The sequence below is a fragment of the Corylus avellana genome, chromosome ca5 (assembly GCF_901000735.1).
Source record: "Corylus avellana chromosome ca5, CavTom2PMs-1.0".
NCBI classification, from domain to species: domain Eukaryota; kingdom Viridiplantae; phylum Streptophyta; class Magnoliopsida; order Fagales; family Betulaceae; genus Corylus; species Corylus avellana.
This window is the reverse complement of record NC_081545.1, coordinates 33,979,998-33,999,753: the sequence shown is the minus strand read 5'-3', so window position 1 is coordinate 33,999,753 and position 19,756 is coordinate 33,979,998. Positions and strand designations below refer to the sequence as shown.

Genomic DNA, 19,756 nt, shown 5'->3' with positions numbered 1-19,756 from the left:
AAGGACCTCTTTCTTCCCAGCCAGAAATTACTTTTTTCCCCAAAATCCTGGCCATCCAATTGCCATATGCGAAGTATTGTATTGTATTAATGTGTGATTCCACACCTGCTGCACTGAAGGAACAAAAAGAAGAAAACAATAGACAATTAGATCCAATGATATGATTAGCAGTTATAGCTTCAATTTTTTTTTTTTTTTTTATAATTACTTATAAAGCACAATCTCACATAATAAAAATTACTTATAGGTTATTCATCTTCTCAATGAGGTACTGAGCGTTACAACTTTAGTTTTTTATTTTTATTTTTATTTTATTTAAGTAAATCATATTAAATAAGGAATCACTAACCAAATGATAAATCCTAGGTCCGTCCGTGATACCAAGTTTGCGATTGTCCCAATCAAGATGCAAAACTTGCTATCCATATTATATCCCATGGAGTCATCAGTCATACATGGCATGTTTTTTGATTGGATCAGTGGGCAAGTTGAAAGAAACAATTGCAACAAGCAATGTCAGGCTTATCAGCACACAGCAAATAGGAAGCTCTTGCTATATATATATATATATATATATATATATATATATGGAGGGATATTTTTGGAGTTAGCAGAGGTTATTCTATTTTTTAAATGAAAATATTGAACATTAATTGAATTGAAAAGAAATGGTACATATTGATTGCTATTGTCCAACAAGTGCTTTTGACCAATACTTCTATTATTATTTTTGGTATAATTACGATTTGAATTCCATCCCAACCCACCCTTAAGTGCCTGCTACTTTCAAAACTCACACACTATATTTCTTTCTCTCTTTTGGTAAAAGACAAGAAATGCTATTTGGTCATATTAGAACTTAAAGTTTAGAGAAAGAGAAATAAAAACAAAGAAGATAGACTAGAGAATTGAGAATAGGGCCCAGTTCTTCCATTCTATCTTCTAGTTTTTATTATGAACAAGCTCATTTGAGAATTTATATTTATTTATAGTAGTTAATTAAAAAACCCCTAAGAGCATCTCCAACAGAAGTAGGCAAAATAGCTACTGAAAAAGTACAATTTTTTACTTTAGCTACTCATTTTTTTATACACATACTAACATGTTTTTTTATTCTACTATTTATTTTTAAAAAAATATTATTTTATGTGGGAAAGAGTGAGAAAGAGGAGGAGAGAGAGAGTAAAAGGAAAAAAAAAAGTCAAAAATAATAATAAACAAAGTTTATAGTGTGAATAGTGAATAAGTTAATCAGCCTATTTATTATTTATACTAGAAGAAAAAACTGCAAAATAACTATTCTGCTGAATAGAAAAAAAGACTAATAATAGTCAAATTTAACTATCATATTATCTTAGAGATGCTTTTCAGTACGGATAATTAAACAAAACCCGTGCTATTTCAAGGAATAAGTAAAGTTTTGATTTTTATTTATTTTTATATAGAAAACTTCAAAGGATCACATATGTGAACCCAACCAATAGATTTGTGTGATTTTTCATTCTAAATATAACAATTAAGGATGTTTTAGAATAGCAAGATAAGGGTGTTGACTATCTGAGATTGGAATTATCCAAATGAAGTAACGAACCTCTACGGCTCTACCCCTCTTTGCAACTTCCATTTCACCTGTTCCAAGTACCAACTGCTCTAGAGTGTAGAGTAAAGATAATAATGGCTATTTGGGACTGTGGCAGTCTTTATACAAAGGTACATTGACCGTGAATGCCATAAAATAACAACAAAGGGGAAACAGATAGAGAGAGAGAGAGAGAGAGGGGTGGGTCTGGGGTCAGAAACACACGTCGTGTTCAGGCAAAATCCATGTGCCCACATGGACGATGAGGGGAGAGAGATACTATAATAACTCTCATACTGATGCTAGTTCTACTCATGGACAGACATCATTATAATCCTCAGCAGTCAGCACCACAAGAAGAGGCAGCAGTAGTCAAGTGAAACACCCGCGAACAAACCATCACCCCTTGTTGGTGGTCTGTAACTTAACGGTTGCGCTTTGACACAACCAAGGGAGTCTGGGAAACAGAGAGAGAGAGAGAGAGAAAAAGAGAGAGAGATGAAAGAGAAGAGTGAAAGCGGAGGTGGGTATGTGAGGGCGGATCAGATAGATCTGAAGAGCTTGGACGAGCAGCTTCAGAGGCATCTGAGCAGGACATGGACTATGGAGAAGAACAAGAGCAGAGAACAAGAACAAGAAGCAAGGCCCACTGTAACCAGGCATGAGTGGGAGATTGACCCCTCCAAGCTCATCATCAAGGGCGTCATAGCCCGTGGCACTTTCGGCACCGTTCACCGCGGCATTTATGATGGCCAAGACGTTGCTGGTATTGGATTTTTATTTTTATTTTTGGAGTTTTAAATTTTTTGTTTTTGTTTTGTTCTGTAAATTTCCATTTGGGAAAATAAACAAACCCATTTCTCAAGATTATTTCTTTCTTTCTTGAGAATACCAATTCATTTCTATGTGTACTACTCCTTTGTTCATTTTGAGGTGCTCATTTTGGTTGTTATTGTGGCACACCATTTAGGGATTTTCTGTGTTTAGCCAAATTTTATGAGGATTTATCCTTTTAGAAAGTATGATTTTGTGTCTTTTTGACTGAAAAAGCTTGGTTTTGGAAGTGATTTCGTAAATAACTTCTTGAAATTACTTCTCTTGCTTTTAGAGGCAAGCAAATATCGCATTGATTAACTTCTTATGTACAATATAATCCCTTCTACAAGTGGCCAGCAAAGAGTAGTTCAAGATGTTGGTCATTGCTCATTAGGGAACTCTTTTCTCCTCTTCATTTGGAAGTGGCTGAGGCTGTGTTATTTGGCGGGGTCTTACTTTAAAGTTAGGCCTTTGTCTGGCTCAGCTGGAGAGGGTGTCTACTGGATTTGCTGTTGCTAGCTCCTCAATTTCAGTATCAATACTCTTTATTCTCCATTATTGATTTATTGTTGAGGACATGCAGGAAATTATGTTATACTTTATACTTTGGGACGCAGGAAACAACAATTTTCACTTAAGTATGCCATCTGTTGGTATGCTTAGTTAAAGTGACTTCATTCTTGAAGGCAAGCAGCATGAAACATAAGATTGCAAATTTCTTTCCTATCCCTTAGTTTTCTCAGCAACTAACTAGAGGGATGGGGTGCTGTGCTTCTTTCATTAAATGGCTACCTGGGTTTTTCTTTTCTTTTATTTTTTATTTTTTTGGATAGATAAGCATGAGTGGTTTGTGATTGACCCTTGTAGAGCTAGACTTACAAAATCCGTGATTCACGGGGCTGAGTTCAGTTGGCAGTTACCTGCATTAAATTCAAAAAAGTTGCTCTTTTCTTGAACTTTCATGTGTTCTAATTTATTACTGATCTGCAATCATTTCTTAACTCTGTCTGTGGAGGTAAAGAGCTGGGAATTAAAAGTGATTAACTTGATATTGGTCAGTTGTGTGTACTGCCAAGATGTGATGCTGCCAGATGGATGCTAATTTTTTCAACTCACAAAATCCTCATACTGACCATTTTGGGTTGGCTGGACAAATCAAACCAAATCTTTAGTTTTAATCCATAACTGATTTTGGATATTCTATGTAGTTTTTATTTGATTGTCATCACATAATGTTTGATAAGACTTATTATCTTTCATTAATAATTGATGTTGTTTTAGTTATTAAATTAAGAGTTCTTCTAAAATTATTTGTGAGTCAAATTCAAAGTGAATCACTCCTTTTCTCGTTCTCAGTTAAACTTCTTGATTGGGGGGAGGAGGGCCACAGGTCAGAGGCTGAAATAGCTTCTCTTAGAGCAGCTTTTACGCAAGAGGTTGCTGTTTGGCACAAGCTTGACCATCCTAATGTAACAAAGGTTATTTTCATGTCTTCACTATTCTCGTTTCCTTCCATTTTTTCCTCACTTCCATGGAGTTGTACAAGAACTTACGTAGCATTATGATAGTGGATACTTTTTCTTAATACATGCTATCGGATTATTGTTTTGAAGAAAAGTTTAATATAAATAAGGGAAAAAAAAAATTACAAATATGGCCATTCAATAGAAGTTCTAGGAAACTGGCCTTGCTTGAACCAAAGACTATCTTATTCCTGAGAGGATTCATGTCATCTCTCATCCCGGCTTTCGTTCCAATTGAAATAAGTAAACTCTTTCTATTAAACCTAACTTGTAGGATAAGTATTTGGTTATTTATTTTGTCTGGTAAGAGGAGGAGGGGGTGAGTTTTTGGAGCTAGCTTAAGATTACAATACTAGAGCAAACACTTGGGGACTCCTGTGTCCTGAAAATGTTTTTTTCATTGAGCTTTTACATTGTCTTGCACAAACATAATAATTTTCCATAATTAGTTATGAAAAATAAATCTCATAGCTAGCCAAACAACTAAAAATTTCACCCCTTTTTTTTTTTTTTTTTTTTTAATGCTTCACCTGTTTAGATTTCTAGGTAGTTTCTGCAAAGAACTCTGAATTCTTAGATGCAAATCACCTTAAGAAGTAATGCTGCTACAAGTCCCTCTTGTGTCCCTCCAAGAATGATGTGGCTATTAAAATTACTGTTGAGCTTGTGATTGATTATTATTGGATTTTGATCAAATTGTGATTTTAATAGCCACATTATTCTTGGAGGGACTCAAGAGGGACACAAGAGAGACTTCTAGAATTACTCTCACCTTAAGTTCTGCTTTTAGTTGTCCTTTTATATTGTCTTGCATAACTATGACAAGTTTTTCATTTTTAGTTTTGAAAATTAAATCTTTTATCTAGCTAAACAACTAAAATTTTCATTCTCTTTACTGTTTGCAGTTTATAGGGGCAACAATGGGTACTTCAGAGCTAAACCTACAAACAGATAATGGCCACATTGGCATGCCAAATAACATTTGTTGTGTTGTTGTGGAATATTGCCCTGGGGGTGCACTAAAAACTTACCTCATAAAGAACCGAAGAAGGAAGCTGGCTTTCAAAGTAGTTGTCCAACTTGCCTTGGATCTTGCAAGAGGGTCAAACTCAACACCCTTTCTTTATTTTGCTTTTATTCTTCAAATCTGTTGAATGTGTTGAAGGTTCTGCATTTCAAGATTAAATTCACGTCATTATATATCTAAAGTTCTAATGTCAGGTTCATTATTATCCTCCATTTTTATAGGATGAGCTATCTTCATACGCAGAAGATCGTCCACAGAGATGTTAAAACAGAGAATATGCTCCTGGACAAGACGCGTACTGTAAAAATAGCTGATTTTGGAGTTGCTCGTGTTGAGGCTTCAAATCCTAATGACATGACTGGCGAGACTGGAACCCTTGGTTACATGGCACCAGAGGTATACACTTGATTTGCATTAAATTGAACTCTGTGACAAACCACAATCTCTCTCTCTCTCTCTCTCTCTCTCTCTCTTGTGTGCATGCTTACTATTACCATTGGGGTGTGTTTCATCCATTAAGTCATCATAATGGCCTCTGCTTCTGTGGATCCTTGAAGCTGAGGTGACCTGTTAATTAAGCTCTAGAAGGGTGTGAATGGTGCTTACCTTGCTAGGTTTCTATTACTGGCATGCACTGGATTCTAACTGGTTTCACAAAGCATGGGCCATCTTCTGTTATTTAGCAGCTGCTACCTATGAAATTCTTGGCTACTCATAAGAGCCTAGTTTATGAATTTTAGCATTCTTTGCTGTATTGCAAGGAAACAAAAGGCGAATAGTTTCGACTTGCACTTTTGGGTAGGTCTGGACATGATGGTTATCTTTGGTGTCGATTAATGTTTGTCTTTCAGTGCTTAGTTTGGGTTTGCTTAGGAAATGGTTCAGATATCCTTTCAGATTTTACGCATTTAAGCATCTAAACTTATCACTAATTACTTTGGATGTTGCAGGTTCTCAATGGCAACCCATATAATAGGAAATGTGATGTGTACAGTTTTGGTATCTGCTTGTGGGAGATATACTGTTGTGACATGCCGTACCCGGACCTCAGCTTCTCAGAAGTAACATCAGCCGTTGTTCGCCAGGTAGACAAAATATGTCAGATGTTTCTGCTTGCATAGAACTAACACTAGCAGATATTAAAACAAATTATAAATTATCTAAACAATATCAACAAATGTAACTGCTCTTGGTAATATGCCAGATTGCCTAGAATAAAATTTTTTGATAAGCAAAAAAAAAAATTGTATTGCATACAAAATACGATAATATATAAGAGGAAAAAAAATCATTTGTATTATATCTCAACAATAGCAATGGATAAAATAGCTGTTGGTAAGATTGTACTATATTTCTTTAAACTATGGCTGTGATGTTTTCTATGAAAACAACAATTATGTCAGCCATCATTTGAGTAGAGTTGTAAGCTAAAAAAGGAAGTTAAACTTCCATATGCTTCTATATCAAACTGCAGAATCTGAGGCCAGAGATTCCCCGGTGTTGCCCAAGCTCTCTTGCAAATGTAATGAAGCGATGTTGGGATGCTAACCCCGACAAGCGGCCGGAGATGGATGAGGTAGTGGCCATGTTGGAGGCCATTGACACCTCAAAGGGTGGAGGTATGATCCCTCATGATCAGCCTCAGGGTTGTTTGTGTTTCCGCAGGTATCGAGGGCCGTGAAATACTTCAAACTCCTCCAAGCAAAGCAATTCTGATGGTATGCAACACAGAGCTCTGGAAATTCAATTTGTATCTTATTCAATTTAAACAGATTGAAACTAAAGGGAAAACGAAACTGTGAAGGCTATAGGCTAAGAGAGGCTCTCCAATATCTGTTACCTTATTGGACTATAGATTTTGTAAAGCAGTTCTTTCTTTCTCATCCTTTGGCCTACTTGAAAAAAAAAAAACCCTAGTAGTTCATATATAATGGTAGTTCAATGGATATATAACCATGGGGATGTTCTGTTCTAACAAGTGGACGTGTTCCCGTACCCGTGCCCATGCCCATTCGTGCGCACGCTTTTTTTTTTTTTAAAAAAATTTTATGACAAGGAACCCTTGTTAAGGCATGCCATTTTATGGTGACTTTACTCAAAGTGGAGGTTAGGAACTACTATGCTTGATCATATTTGTTTCCTATCTCATTTTTGAAGTCATTTAGATGTCAAGGAAACTACATAACTTGTCCTAGTGTGTTATTTTTGCTCGGATTGATCCTCTCGTTTGGTAACGATTTTGAAAACATTTATCTGTTTTTTAAAATAGAAAGCACATTTTTCGTAAACCATTAACAAACAACTTAAAACACAAGAACTCCACTAAAAAACGCTTCTCACTTCTTTATTACATCAGAACACATTTTCAAATGGAAATCTAAAAATACTTTTCAAAACCATAAAATTTTGGGTTTGACTAAATGGAAACAAGGGATCTAGACATTAGTAAAAGGGTTTGAAGATCTCAAATAAAGTGAGTATAAACACTAGATATTGGTCGCATTGGCACATTATATATCGAGGTTGGATTGGTTTATACTGTCTATATATAATTTTTGACGTGACTATTTGGATTAGATATAACAATTCGTTTGAATTTGTAATCCTTTTGAGAAGGAAGATGGTATTATTGTATATAACTTAGGCTGTCAGGTAGTATGTTGTCATTTCTTCCTATGGATCACCTTGAGGTCACTGTCAATGGTTTCACTCAATCTTCTTGTCCATGGCCAATCACCTACAAGGCTACCACTCGATTTTGTATTCAACAATTCCTATAGGCAGATTGAGATTCCACTCGGTGTATAGGATGCAATAGCTTTAATTTGGACCATTCATTTAGAATCAATGACCTAGAATCAACTACTTTCAGAGTAGTCAAAGGGGTGGCTGACAACCCCCAATAGTGGTGAAACCGTGAAAGTGGGAGACTAGTAGTGGCAGTGTGGTGATGAGAGTGGCCACAGCTAAAAAGTGAGAAAATTTTAGATTTTTAACATGCAATATAGTATTATGACAAAATCTAAGTTATTTATTTTAAATGAACGGCTCAAATTAGAGTTATTGCACAATGTGCAATATCCTAAGTATTGTATTTGCACTCGATCTCAATCTCACTATTGGTCATTTAAGCTTACTATAATTAACAACCACTAATTCTTTTTTAAAAAAACTATCTTTTATGGTACTTAAAAAATGAATAAGAATAGTAACATAATTAAGAGCAGTAATTCCTACTCCTCGTGTATTTTGATTATGCGACCAAAGGCACCTTAATCGTTGGAAATAATGTGTTACTGGAATTTGGAATTTAGAACGAAACATATTTAGTCCCTCAGTAGCAGGAGCACTAGCCATATTGGACACTTTCTTTTTCATTCTTTTCTCTTCCCTCTAATGAAAAAGGCATTATAAATATTCTTAACATCAAAGTTGAAGAAAAGGCATGATGATCAATGGAAGATACGAAAAGTAAGGAATCAGATGAAAAGTAATCAAGGAATCAGATGATATCAATATTCCCACAATAGAAAAAGGCAATTTGGAGTTCTATGCCCTATTGACAAAAAGTGGTATAAAGCTGGCCAAGCCACACAAAACTATTCCTGTCATCAGAAGCTCCCCACTAGTATGCCTCCATATTGGAATCAATTCCCAAGTCCAGAAAAAGTAAATAGAGTTTTTCCTCAAATCCTAAGAACCCATCATCTCTTTAAAAAACGACCACAGTTTTGTTGGATGAAAAGGCCTAATTGTATCACTGCAATGACATGGCCATAAGAAGTCCAACAGAGCAAATACAAACAACCACACAACAAGAAAACAAAGAACTAAACTGAAGGGAAGGAATAAGAAGCGGAAAGGGATGAAATAAGAATGCTTCCACTTAGACCAGTGGAGGGCGATCCATCTAGTGAAATTGTGAGCGATGCACTGCAATGAATTTTATGAAATTACTATATTGGAATGAGATTCAAAAGCCCACAAACTTCAGGGATTAATGAATCCAATTTGCCAATTCAATGGGAGATCCGGGTTAAGAAAAGTAGAAACAACAACTTGAGAATCACCCTAAACAATAATTTGCCTTCTAAAGTACTCGAGCATCAAGTGCTCCAACTACGAATATTGCACCAATAGAGCTCGCCAAACCAAGTCCAGCAATGCCCCAGATAGCTTCCCCCATTTCATCACAGTTCTCAAGGTACATATTTGTAGTTAATAAACATGACCTTTCGTCTAGGGTTTTCTTAAGAAGAAAATTGTATGACTAATGTTACTGAGGAATATATCTTTGATGAGATTACATCCTATCAATAAACATGTGAATATAAGAATGCATGTAATATGAAATGAATCTGATCTTGGCATCAGTAGTCTTACAAGAACACCTTTTCAATTTAGATGCTAAAATTCTCCCAAACTATCAATTACTGAATCCTTGAAGGAAAAATACGAACTTAAAAATGGAACCCCATAAATTATTATCTCCATTAACAAATTTAATGGAATCAATAAACTCTCATATCCAGTATTTAACACTAAAAATATGTTAAGGTAACTACCCAGCAATTTTGTAGCTTGGATTGGCTAGATTATCCAAGCCAGCGACAACTTGAATGGACTCTATGACATCACCGACCTTGAGATCTGCCAAAAAATCCTCATTTTCTGTCACATAACCAAACACTGCATACCGACCATCCAATATGTTCGCATTACTGGGAGTTAATTCACTTTCTTTCAGTAGCCAAAATACTTGGCTGGACCCAGAATTGTTATCAAATTCCTGTAATGAAAACAAGAAAAAACACAATCTGGTTAGCCTTCGGATTACCAAAAGCACTGCATATTGTAGGGAACGGCATTGTTGAAGTCCAAATGCTCACATCTCTGGCCATGGCCATCGTTCCAAACGCATTAAATGGAAGCTTTGTTTGAGCCTTGTACAGACCAATATCCTGTCCAAACACACATGTTACAACTGGGACCAACAAACTATTAACATCTGGCAGACAGAAGCATGATTTTAAGTAACTGATCACAGGGAGGGAATAACTAAGAAGAAGACTTCAATTTGATAATGTTTATTTATATAGCTACCCAGCCATGGTGGATGAGAGGCCCCTTTAACCCAAGAATGACGGTCATGCTGAGATTGACTCTGTCTCAAGGTGGACAAATCAACAGCCACCACATTCAACCTGAGTTAATCCTCATATACCTCCAACCACTTTAATGCACCCTTGTTTAGAAGCTCATGTACTGACTTTAGCAAAACCAGTTTACAAAAGGAGGGACATAATCAAGGTTGAATGAATACATGGATATTTGTACCGTAATCTATAAAATGACTTCACAAAATTCAAAGAATACTAAAGTAATCAAGTAATTTAAATTGTATCAAACAAGGGAAGACAAGTTAATCAAGTTTCTCAATATCTAAACAATGAATGACAAGGTTGTGTCTCTCATTTAAAAGAGTTGATCAAAAATTTTCAAGAAATTTTTTTCTGTAATACACACTATAACAGAAATGGGAAATATTGAGGTGTTATCTTCTCATTTGACGACTCTTATTAGTTTTAAATTCATTATTACCTATGATTTCTTGTTTCATCTCATATGTGTAACTATAAACAGAATGACAACCAGACAGTTTGACAAACTTACTTCCAAAGTTGCTCCATAAACAGGTGCATTCTCCCCTTCCACCATGATTTCTAATGGTACTGTCCTGGTTTTCTCTGTACTTGGATCAATGAATCCCTCTGCAGGACCTTCAGGGTCCCCAGTTTGAACAACAAAGCCATCGGCTGCAGCAAATCCAAGGCAACTTCTAAGCTTTGTTAAGGCATAAGTAAATCTAAATTTGTATCTATAACATGATTAACAGTTAGAAGTGTTTGGGTAGACTATAGGTTGCAGTATAAATAGCAAAAGATGGCAAAAAAAGACCATGAGTGAATCTTGAATATATACTTTAGGTTCACATATGATGTTACAGTAAGATCTTTTGCTAGCTGTCAGAATATAATGTCCAACTTATTGTGTTTGAAATGACACAAACAGGATAGAAAAAAATTAAGTTGATGATGGTGATCATGGCAGTTGAACCACAAAACTTCCTGTCCCAAGGTAGCAGGAAAACTTGACGTATTCTTTTATGAACAAGCAATAATCATATGCATTTAATTTGAGATGCATTACCTCTCTGGATTTCCATGCCATCATAGAAGTGTCTTTCCACCAAGTCTACAAAATTCCCAGCTGTTACAGGCGCATTATAACCATCTAGAACTATACGGAAGACACACTCATCTAGGTTAGGGTTGTCCTTGACCTTGACCTTCATCTCTACAGTTGCTCTCCCCTTCAATAGAGGCATACTTCGGTACTCTTCAGGCACTTCATATGGAAAGCCATCCACCATATCCTCTTCAACACTGCAGAAACCCAATGCCCCAGGAAGATCTCAGCTGCAGTCAATGACAAGGGTATATATGAGAAGGAGTTTATCTAAAAGGATTAACTTATACAAGTCCTTCCCCATTTTTATGCAAGATATTAGGACTCAATTCTTGTAGACGCATGAAGTCGTAATCATTCCTTAACAGGATTAGGGAGCAATCTCCATAAGTCACTAATTGCACTTTCAATCTTGGAAACACGACAAAACCAGGTGAGCTGAACTTTGAGCAAATTGAAGGGAAAAAATAATGGATGTCCTATAGGCTATAGTTGACAAATTAAAAGATTCAAAGTGTGAAAATAAAAAGTTCTTTTTAGGAGATGAGGGATGATCAATCAGTGGTAAGAATATCAAATAAATGAATTATGATGCCACTTCTTAAGAGAAAACTGCATCAAAATCCAGTTGCATACAAATCTAGCCTAACACGTGAACAATGGAGATAGTTAGAGCCGTTAAGCATCACCACCAAGCCATAGTACGAACTACAGCCCAACATTAAATAATAGGTTATGTTACTCTTTGTACATAAATCAAGCAGACCAGACCAGCTCTCAGTCAACAAATCATCTTCCAATGTCCGTTTCATTAGTAATTACAGTTATCAGAAGTAAAATCTCTAACACACACTTCTCCAAGTCTTAAAATAAACCAGTATCCGTGCAACTCATTTGAGACTGAATAAACCAAATATTATTGGAGAACGTCAAATGAGGCACTTTCTGAACATAAAAAAACTTAATGGCAGGTCTTAAAAATATATTAGGCTACCAACATGCAGTACTTCCCCAAAACATCTTTCTATCATATCTAGCAACATAAAGTAACAACCAAAGGTCAATTTTGCATTGTCAGAGTGACACTTAAATGAAATTCATACATCCTAACTTAACTCACACAGATCAAAAATTTCAAGTAATGCTAAAAACTATAACTGATTCAACTACCACTTTCTTGTGTCTACCATCTTGACACAGCTTCACATTCAAAAATACCACTTAAAACACAAGGCTATTCTATGCCCATTCGAGTTCTTCTTTTGAGTTTTAGTGTGACATATGGATCTTTGTGAGGTTTAAAGATTGTTTTTTTTTAAAAAAAAAAAAATTAGTGTTTCTACAATACTCACCCTCCAATATATTGAAGTAGCTCCTTCTGCTTTGGTGCTACTGCATCTCTATTCCTATCCTCCACAATTCGTTGGAGCTCATCCATTCCCACTTCCAGCTTGTCTAGCAGTTCTACTCCATGGTCCTTCTTTGATTCAGCTAACCCTGATATAATTAAAGTTTTCCCCTGCTTGAGGGTCCGAGATGCCTGCCTCACATTCTACATTTTTTCATGCAGATTTAAGCGTCAATTGATTTCTACTCATGGTTTTCTCAAGCCAAAAATGGATACCGCGAAAAAAAAAAAGGATTTTAAACATTACCCTCTCAACCGAATCGAGTGCCTTAACTCCAGCAACCTTGAGACTGTCAGTGATGTCTTCGAGTGGTTTTTGTACTTCCCTGATAGCTTTATTGTTAATAGGCAGCGCATATCTCAACAACGCTCCCGGGTCCTTGATTGGCGGTCCAGATATCAACACAGACAGATCAGGCAAAGCTGGACTAGTTGCTGCATTGGCATTTGCAGACCAATCCAATGCAGGAACTCCAGTTATCAACCCAACTGCCAAAGCTACTGAAATTGCACACTCCTTCAAGGAAAACGACCTCTCTTTCTGCTAAGTGAAATGACAAAAAATAAGCCCTTTTCAAACACCAATCTCTAGAAAAAGCTCTTCAATTTTGTACAAAGTTTTGATTTTTGTCAAACATTCAGTACGACATAAAATCATAGTAAATTGACCCACTTAAGAGTTCCAATAACACATGGAATTAGACTGAACCAAATCTCAAACACATATTGTGGTACAAAAAAATTCACCAACAATATGAATAAACGAACAAAATAAGATCCAAAAACCATACCTGTCTAGTTTGGAGGTGGGGCTGATGAGGATTTTGAGCATAACATCGGGGTCCAAATCGGCGAGGACAAAAATTGGTTTGGGAAAATGGGAAGCGAATATGGTTGGTGGTGGGTATCTTTGGAGTGAAGATAATGGCGGCCATGGAAAGTTGGACTTGTATTATCAGAAGACAAATAACATCAGGAAAAAAAACTGATGAATATTTGTTTTTTTGAGAGAGAGGATAGCAGTAGATAAGGTTTTCGGTCAGTTGGGGATGTTATATTGTAAGAGATGGGTGTGAAAGGGCCGCCATCCTCACGCTTTGGATAAGATCTAGCATTTCTTAGATTATATATTCTCGTTTTCGTTTTTGTTGTTTGAATGGCGTCTTGTTTATTTTCCACGGAATTACCCTCTAGTCAGATTTATTATTACTTTTCTTTGTGAGCTATATCATTAACTTACGTAAAATTTATATAAATTTACGAATTTAATAATTAATTTATAAAATAAAATAGATCAAATAAAATAAATAAATAAATAAATAATGACCCATAATATTTTTCAATAAGAAAGATATTGGACTGCCATGTCATTGACACGAAAACTCCAACTCCAAAAGTTATACAAGCCAGTAACAAAAAAAATAATAATAAATAAAGATTTTGTTGTGGGACGGGTGGTCGGCCACCTTATATCGTAAAAAATGGCTCTCTTATTTGTGAGATGGAGCGGCCAGACGGCCACCCTGTAAAAGGAAGCGAGAGTGATTTGATAAAAGTAAAAATGATTTAATAAAAGTGAAAACTTAAGACCAACGGAGCATTTTTTTCACCTATTTATGCTTTAATTGGTTTTTGATATTCATTGAAATTGAGATTGAGAAACAAATAGATAGGGTGTAACTCTTTATTTTAGAAAATATATTTAAAATAAAGTCATGGGCCTCAGTGAATCAGCGACGTGTTATCAGATATTGTTTGGCAAGTGGTACGGGGCCGGCCTCAATGTAGAGCGGTCAAGGGCCTCAGTAAACTAACTATTTGCAAACAGATTTTTCTTCTTTTTTTAAAAAAATTTAATTTAATTTAATTTAATTAATTAATTTTTTTTTTTTTTCAGGTTGCTTTATATTGCAAAGAGTTTATAAAAGGTAGTAATCAAAACCCAACATAAAAACATAAATTGCCACCCTTAATTAAAGGGTCGTGCTATAAAGTCAAGGATAGGAGAGAACATATTTTTTAATGATTTTGTTTTTCTTTTGCTTTTTTTTTTTTTTTTTTGGAAACATTCTTTTGTTTTCTATTCTCAACATAAAATACGTTAACAAATAATTATGAAGACAATTAATTTTCATGTTTATAATTATGTCACATCACAGTACTTAAAAAAAACACACAAAAAAATAAAACACTCCCCAAAACACATTAACCAAGAACATATGTTTAAGCAAGCATAAGCTTCAACCCCAAAAACTCTCATAAGGTGATGGTCTTTCATTCAAGTGATGAATCAATAGGTACACAATCTGATAGGGTCTCAAGTGCTCGTGGGTTTTAGTCCACCAACAATAATGCAGGGGACTTTAACTTTTGAGAGAAGCTAAGGGCTAATTCCAAATAACAAAAAAAAAAAAAAAAAAAAAGTTTCTAAGAGTTAGTTTAATCGGCTGAGACCACGTCTAATGAAGCGGAGGCCATTCCCCTTCTTGTGCGGACATGTAAAAGAAAAAAATAAAAAAAAATAAAAAATAAAAAATAGAAGAGAAGAAAAGAAAATGATGAATGAATATCGTGTTTAATATATAACGCTTAAAAAACAACTGTGAAATTAATTGCACGTCTCAATAGAATTATTAATGCTGGCAAATAATAATCCAAGAGAAGAGTATCTAATGACTAATGTTGCAGTCTACAGGGACCTAGTAATTAATACTCTATTTACAAGATCCACGAGTACTTCAAAATAAAATCCAGAATTTGGCATCAAAATGATTAAAGCAAAATTGTTTAGCGACTAAAAAAGAAAATTAAAAGAAATCCTAATTAAGAGCAACCCGGCGCTGGTAGGGTGCATGCATGTGTGTGTTATCAGACTCTACTAGAAGCTGCATTTGTGCCTGACATCTGCACCTCAGACGCCTTCACATCATCGTCTTTTGGAGTCGTACGGTAGTAAATTCCATATAGTATGAGTTGGACTAGACCGGAGACTGCACCAATGCCGTTGCTCACCTGCAAGAATACGGCCGGTTAATTAAATTAATTCCTAATTGAACGTATAAACAAGAAAAAACGAAATGTTTCAAACACCCAGCAAGCCATTACCAGGATGTAGACGTCAAACTTGATGAGGGCATAAGCAGTCCAGATGCAGCCATTGAGGAAGTTGGTCAATGAGAGATAAAATGGCATGTATTTCACACTCTTGGTTGTGATGACTTTTTTCTGTCAAAATCAATACAAAGAAAAAGACACCCAAGATATATACTCGTGTTAATTAAAATTAAGTTGAAGAAATTAATTATATTAAAATCATGTGGTTCAACTTACCATGATCGTAAGAGGAGAACAGTACATCATAATGTTGAAGATATCGCAGATGACTCCAACCATCAAAGATCTTTTAGTGTGAGTGTGTAGTGTCAACATTGTTATCGCAACAATGATGGCCACGAAAATCACTTCACCGGCAAGCCCAATGAGTACCTTCTTCTGTAAAATATTAACAAAATTAAACACAATCACAAAATCTTTCTTAAACTATTAATGCATTGCATTATATATAGGTTAAGCAAGAGTTGAAGAGCAAATTAAACTTAATTAATTACCCGTCCATTCCTGTGTTTGGAAGCATAGGTATAGTATATGGCTAAATAGATCAGCTCCAACACTAGCCCAACACTATTGATGGTCACCACAAGAATGCTGTCTGGGTGAACAAAAGGCATGCCATAGAATACCCAGAACATGCAGTTCAGAACCGTTGCAATATAGGGATCCGGCGAGAAATCCTCCACTGCCTTGTTCTTAAAGATTTTATAAAATGTTGGCCTGTCACAAATTTTTCAAAATTTTCAATATGTCGATCTATAGGATTCATATATGCATATGATATCATGTATTCATGAGAAAAAAAATCAAGTTATCAACTCTTCCAACCAATCAATTCTGTTCGACTTAATCTGATCTATTTCATGACCAAATATTTTTCCCGTTGAGGAATAATAAAACATGAAATCAATTTACATAAATCATACTCTTAGTTTTAGTTTAAATATCATTGATTCATTGATATAATCATCTAATATAATTATCTAAGATTATTTCACTAAAAGGATGGATTTGAATATAGTTAAAAGTAAATAATTAATAACTTCCAAAGCTGTAAAACTAAATTTTTTTTTTTTAAAAAAAAAATTCTTAGAATCAATAAAAGGCAACCCCTTGATCAGGAAACCAAACCAAAGATTTTCTTGCGACCAAATATGAGCAACAAATTAAATGTGCAAGGCCACATACTATTTATGCTGTTATCATTTATCACAATCCCATATATATATATATTTCTACTTATATATATATATATATATATGTGTGTGTGTGTGTTATAGAGAGAGAGAGAGAGAGAGAGAGAGAGAGGTTACACTGGCGAGAGGAAAAGCCCAAAGGAGATCACATTCCCTGCGAGGAGATTAAGAACAAAACGACGCTAAATTAGCACACACAACTATCGTAATAAATCTCCATGAAAGAATCCAAATAACAAAAAAAGAATCGAATTATATGCGAAGTACTAAACCACTATACAATATCAGTCTCTCTTATATACGAGAATTCCCAGCAGATTTGTGTATGAATAACACTAACAGAATATTACTCGAAGAAAAATCACCTCAATATATCAAGATTTTTTAAATAAAATAAAATAAAACACACACAAAGAGACTGATCGTCTGAGAAAAAGAAGAAGAAAACCCAAGCACAGTCTTTTCAGTCAAAACGGAGTAAAACACAACCAAAACGACAGGCCATAATACTAGGGTTTCGTAGCACACACCGATTACCCCGACCACGTTTCTAGCAGCTTCAGCGGACACCATCTTTGAAGCCTTAAATGCACAGAAACAAGGAGACGAGTCTCAGAGCGAGAGCGAGAGAAAGAGAGAGAGAGAGAGAGAGTTGTTGTGATCTTCGGATCACGAATAGACGGTTTATATACACCTGCGCTAGTTTAAAGAGCTTGATTTGGACTAAACTTATCCAACCCAGATAAGTTTACCCCTCTTAATATCTCTTTCTTTTTTTTTTAGGGTTTTTCTTTTTCCACAAGAAAATTAATTCTCTCTCGCGGCTTGGATTTTCGAAATTTTTGTAGTTTTGGTAACATTAATCGGACACATTAAATATGTGGGAATTAGATTCGGCGAGTTTGAACGAATCGGATTTCGTCTCCTGCCAGGTCTCCAATACTTCAATCCCGAGAATCTCTCCTTCCGGTAACAGACTCAATGTAGTACTGCATGCATGGTATGCGGAGACCCGTGTGTGCGGCACCGATTCGGGTGGTTACGTGGCCTTCTGAAATTGGTGATCACGAAAACTACCCCTCACTGCAAATTGCAAAAGACGTGGAAGACTTCGGGTGGTTACGTGGCCTTCTGAAATTGGCGTTGTATTTCAACTTAATCACGAAAACTACCCTTCCCTGGCTCCCTGCAAAAGACGTGGAATACTCTTGTCAACGTATTCAACACGGTCACCCGCCCTTTTATCCCGATTCTGTTGGTCGATCGAGTAATGTGGGATATTTCTTGCCATCTCAAATTCAAAATTTAATTATACGATAACCAGATTTTGTGTGTGTGTGTGTGTGTTTTTAATTGGATAAATTTTTTATTATGTCCTTAATTATTGGGTTTGGATGGTTTAACGAACAGTTTTTTTTTTTTTTTTAATAAAATTGTCTTTCAAATTCAATTCGAGTAAATCTCTCCTATCTAATCTATTTTACTAAAATATATCTTATAATATTATTAAAAATACATATGAAAATCACATATTAATAGACGGGGTTGGAAGAATATATCCTGAACTTAATTTGAAAGATTTTTTTTTTTTTTTTATCATCTATTTTTTCATTAATTATAGAGTAAAACCTCAATGGGCCAACAACCATCACTAGTAAAAAAACAAAAAAAATTAGAGTATTGTTTCAGGCGGAATTTCTTAAAAATCATAATTATTGACATAATGACATCATTCATAAAGTTAGAATATATATATATATATATATGCATATTGATCAGTTGATATTGAAATAATATTGGTGGTTTGATGATCAGTTCATTACTCTGAATAGCCCTAAGGATTACATTATACTCATTAACTTGACCTTTATAATACAAATGTTCGTATTAGTTTATAGGGTAATGAGTAAATAGTAATCAAATCCCATTAATTTGATTACAATCTCAATGTTTAATTACACTTAATATGTAAATAGAGAATATTTCAATATTAACAAAATATAAAATATGCGAAAAATATTATATATTTTCCATATATTCTAACCCATAACTACTTTTACAAAATAATTATGATTGAGCAATTAAGAATACATATGAGAATTATATATATTTTGAAGACGTGTTAATTTAATAAATTAAATATTTTGAAGGAAAACTTTTTATTTTTGAAAATTATATCATGTAAAGGTGCGTTTGGGATTGTGATTTCACAATAATAATCTGTGTTTTTAAAAGATATCGCAAAACGTAAGGTGTTTAGTATTGTGATTTAAAAAACACTTAATTTAAAATAGGAAAAAAAATTTACGATTTTTATAAGCAGGCTAGGGGTAATTATTTGAAAAAGCGCGAATTTAAACCAAAATCACGATTTCGCGTAACAAATATTTGATAAAAAAAAAAAAAAAGTAATTTTTAACATGTTTTACCCAACGCCTTTGTAATTTTAAAAACGCAATTTTTAAAATCTCACTTATTAAAACCGCAATTTCAAACAGACCCAGAGTCGTAGTAGACTGAGGAGTGAAAACTGAAAACTTACAAACTTTAAGGGCTTTAGAAAATATATGGTAACAACAAGGTATACCACCAAAAAGGCCAGGTAAATGCCCATCAAGCTTTAAATGATTTATTGGAAAAGTTTTTTTTTTGGGATTCTGGTCCATATATAGACTTCTAATATTTATAGTAGGTTGCAATTTCTTTTTGTTTTCTTTCATTTGTTTTCTTTCATGCGTAATTTATTCCTTTTAAGTGTCTTTGTTTTCTTAAAACAATTTTTTTTTTTTAGCACATTAATTAAATAATTAAATTTTTTTTTATCTGACTTAAACTTTTAGAATAATT

The 19,756-nt window shown here is 34.7% G+C and overlaps 3 protein-coding genes across 4 annotated transcripts; 1 reads left to right on the top strand and 2 right to left on the bottom strand.

Moving 5' to 3' along the window:
* The first annotated feature begins 1,766 nt into the window (after window positions 1-1,766).
* LOC132180377 (serine/threonine-protein kinase STY13) lies at window positions 1,767-6,828 on the top strand. The gene is made up of 6 exons (XM_059593176.1): window positions 1,767-2,345; window positions 3,752-3,873; window positions 4,824-5,020; window positions 5,167-5,341; window positions 5,896-6,030; window positions 6,420-6,828. The coding sequence occupies exons 1-6, from the start codon at window positions 2,078-2,080 to the stop codon at window positions 6,624-6,626; spliced, it is 1,104 nt and encodes a 367-aa protein (XP_059449159.1). The 5' UTR covers window positions 1,767-2,077; the 3' UTR covers window positions 6,627-6,828.
* A 2,442-nt stretch (window positions 6,829-9,270) lies between these two features.
* On the bottom strand, window positions 9,271-13,706 carry LOC132180376 (peptidyl-prolyl cis-trans isomerase CYP38, chloroplastic). Of its 2 annotated transcripts, none has more exons than XM_059593174.1 (7): window positions 13,394-13,706; window positions 12,850-13,146; window positions 12,547-12,746; window positions 11,156-11,391; window positions 10,619-10,761; window positions 9,835-9,906; window positions 9,271-9,734 (listed from the first exon to the last, which is right to left on the bottom strand). In XM_059593174.1, exons 1-7 carry the CDS (start codon window positions 13,535-13,537, stop codon window positions 9,507-9,509), a joined length of 1,320 nt encoding a protein of 439 aa, XP_059449157.1. In that variant the 5' UTR covers window positions 13,538-13,706; the 3' UTR covers window positions 9,271-9,506. The 2 variants fall into 2 exon arrangements, with proteins under 2 accessions (XP_059449157.1, XP_059449158.1); XM_059593175.1 differs by having other exon boundaries at window positions 12,850-13,143; window positions 13,394-13,705.
* Window positions 13,707-15,385: 1,679 nt separating this feature from the next.
* On the bottom strand, window positions 15,386-17,494 carry LOC132180375 (bidirectional sugar transporter SWEET4-like). The gene is made up of 6 exons (XM_059593173.1): window positions 17,440-17,494; window positions 17,027-17,063; window positions 16,211-16,433; window positions 15,933-16,094; window positions 15,708-15,827; window positions 15,386-15,614 (listed from the first exon to the last, which is right to left on the bottom strand). Exons 1-6 carry the CDS (start codon window positions 17,480-17,482, stop codon window positions 15,471-15,473), a joined length of 729 nt encoding a protein of 242 aa, XP_059449156.1. The 5' UTR covers window positions 17,483-17,494; the 3' UTR covers window positions 15,386-15,470.
* Between the last annotated feature and the right edge of the window lie 2,262 nt (window positions 17,495-19,756).

Bases quoted from the DNA above. Each gene is read 5' to 3' on its own strand.
- LOC132180377 (XM_059593176.1), top strand. From the start codon at position 2,078: ATGAAAGAGAAGAGTGAAAGCGGAGGTGGGTATGTGAGGGCGGATCAG. The intron at 5,021-5,166 runs GTCAAACTCAAC...CCATTTTTATAG, and splicing joins GCCTTGGATCTTGCAAGAGG to GATGAGCTATCTTCATACGC. The intron at 6,031-6,419 runs GTAGACAAAATA...ATCAAACTGCAG, and splicing joins CATCAGCCGTTGTTCGCCAG to AATCTGAGGCCAGAGATTCC.
- LOC132180376 (XM_059593174.1), bottom strand. From the start codon at position 13,537: ATGGCCGCCATTATCTTCACTCCAAAGATACCCACCACCAACCATATT. The intron at 12,747-12,849 runs GTAATGTTTAAA...GAAAAAATGTAG, and splicing joins CACTCGATTCGGTTGAGAGG to AATGTGAGGCAGGCATCTCG. The intron at 10,762-11,155 runs GTAATGCATCTC...GATTTGCTGCAG, and splicing joins TGGCATGGAAATCCAGAGAG to CCGATGGCTTTGTTGTTCAA.
- LOC132180375 (XM_059593173.1), bottom strand. From the start codon at position 17,482: ATGGTGTCCGCTGAAGCTGCTAGAAACGTGGTCGGGGTAATCG. The intron at 16,434-17,026 runs GTAACCTCTCTC...AATTTGTGACAG, and splicing joins GGGCTTTTCCTCTCGCCAGT to GCCAACATTTTATAAAATCT. The intron at 15,828-15,932 runs GTAAGTTGAACC...TGATTTTGACAG, and splicing joins GTTCTCCTCTTACGATCATG to AAAAAAGTCATCACAACCAA.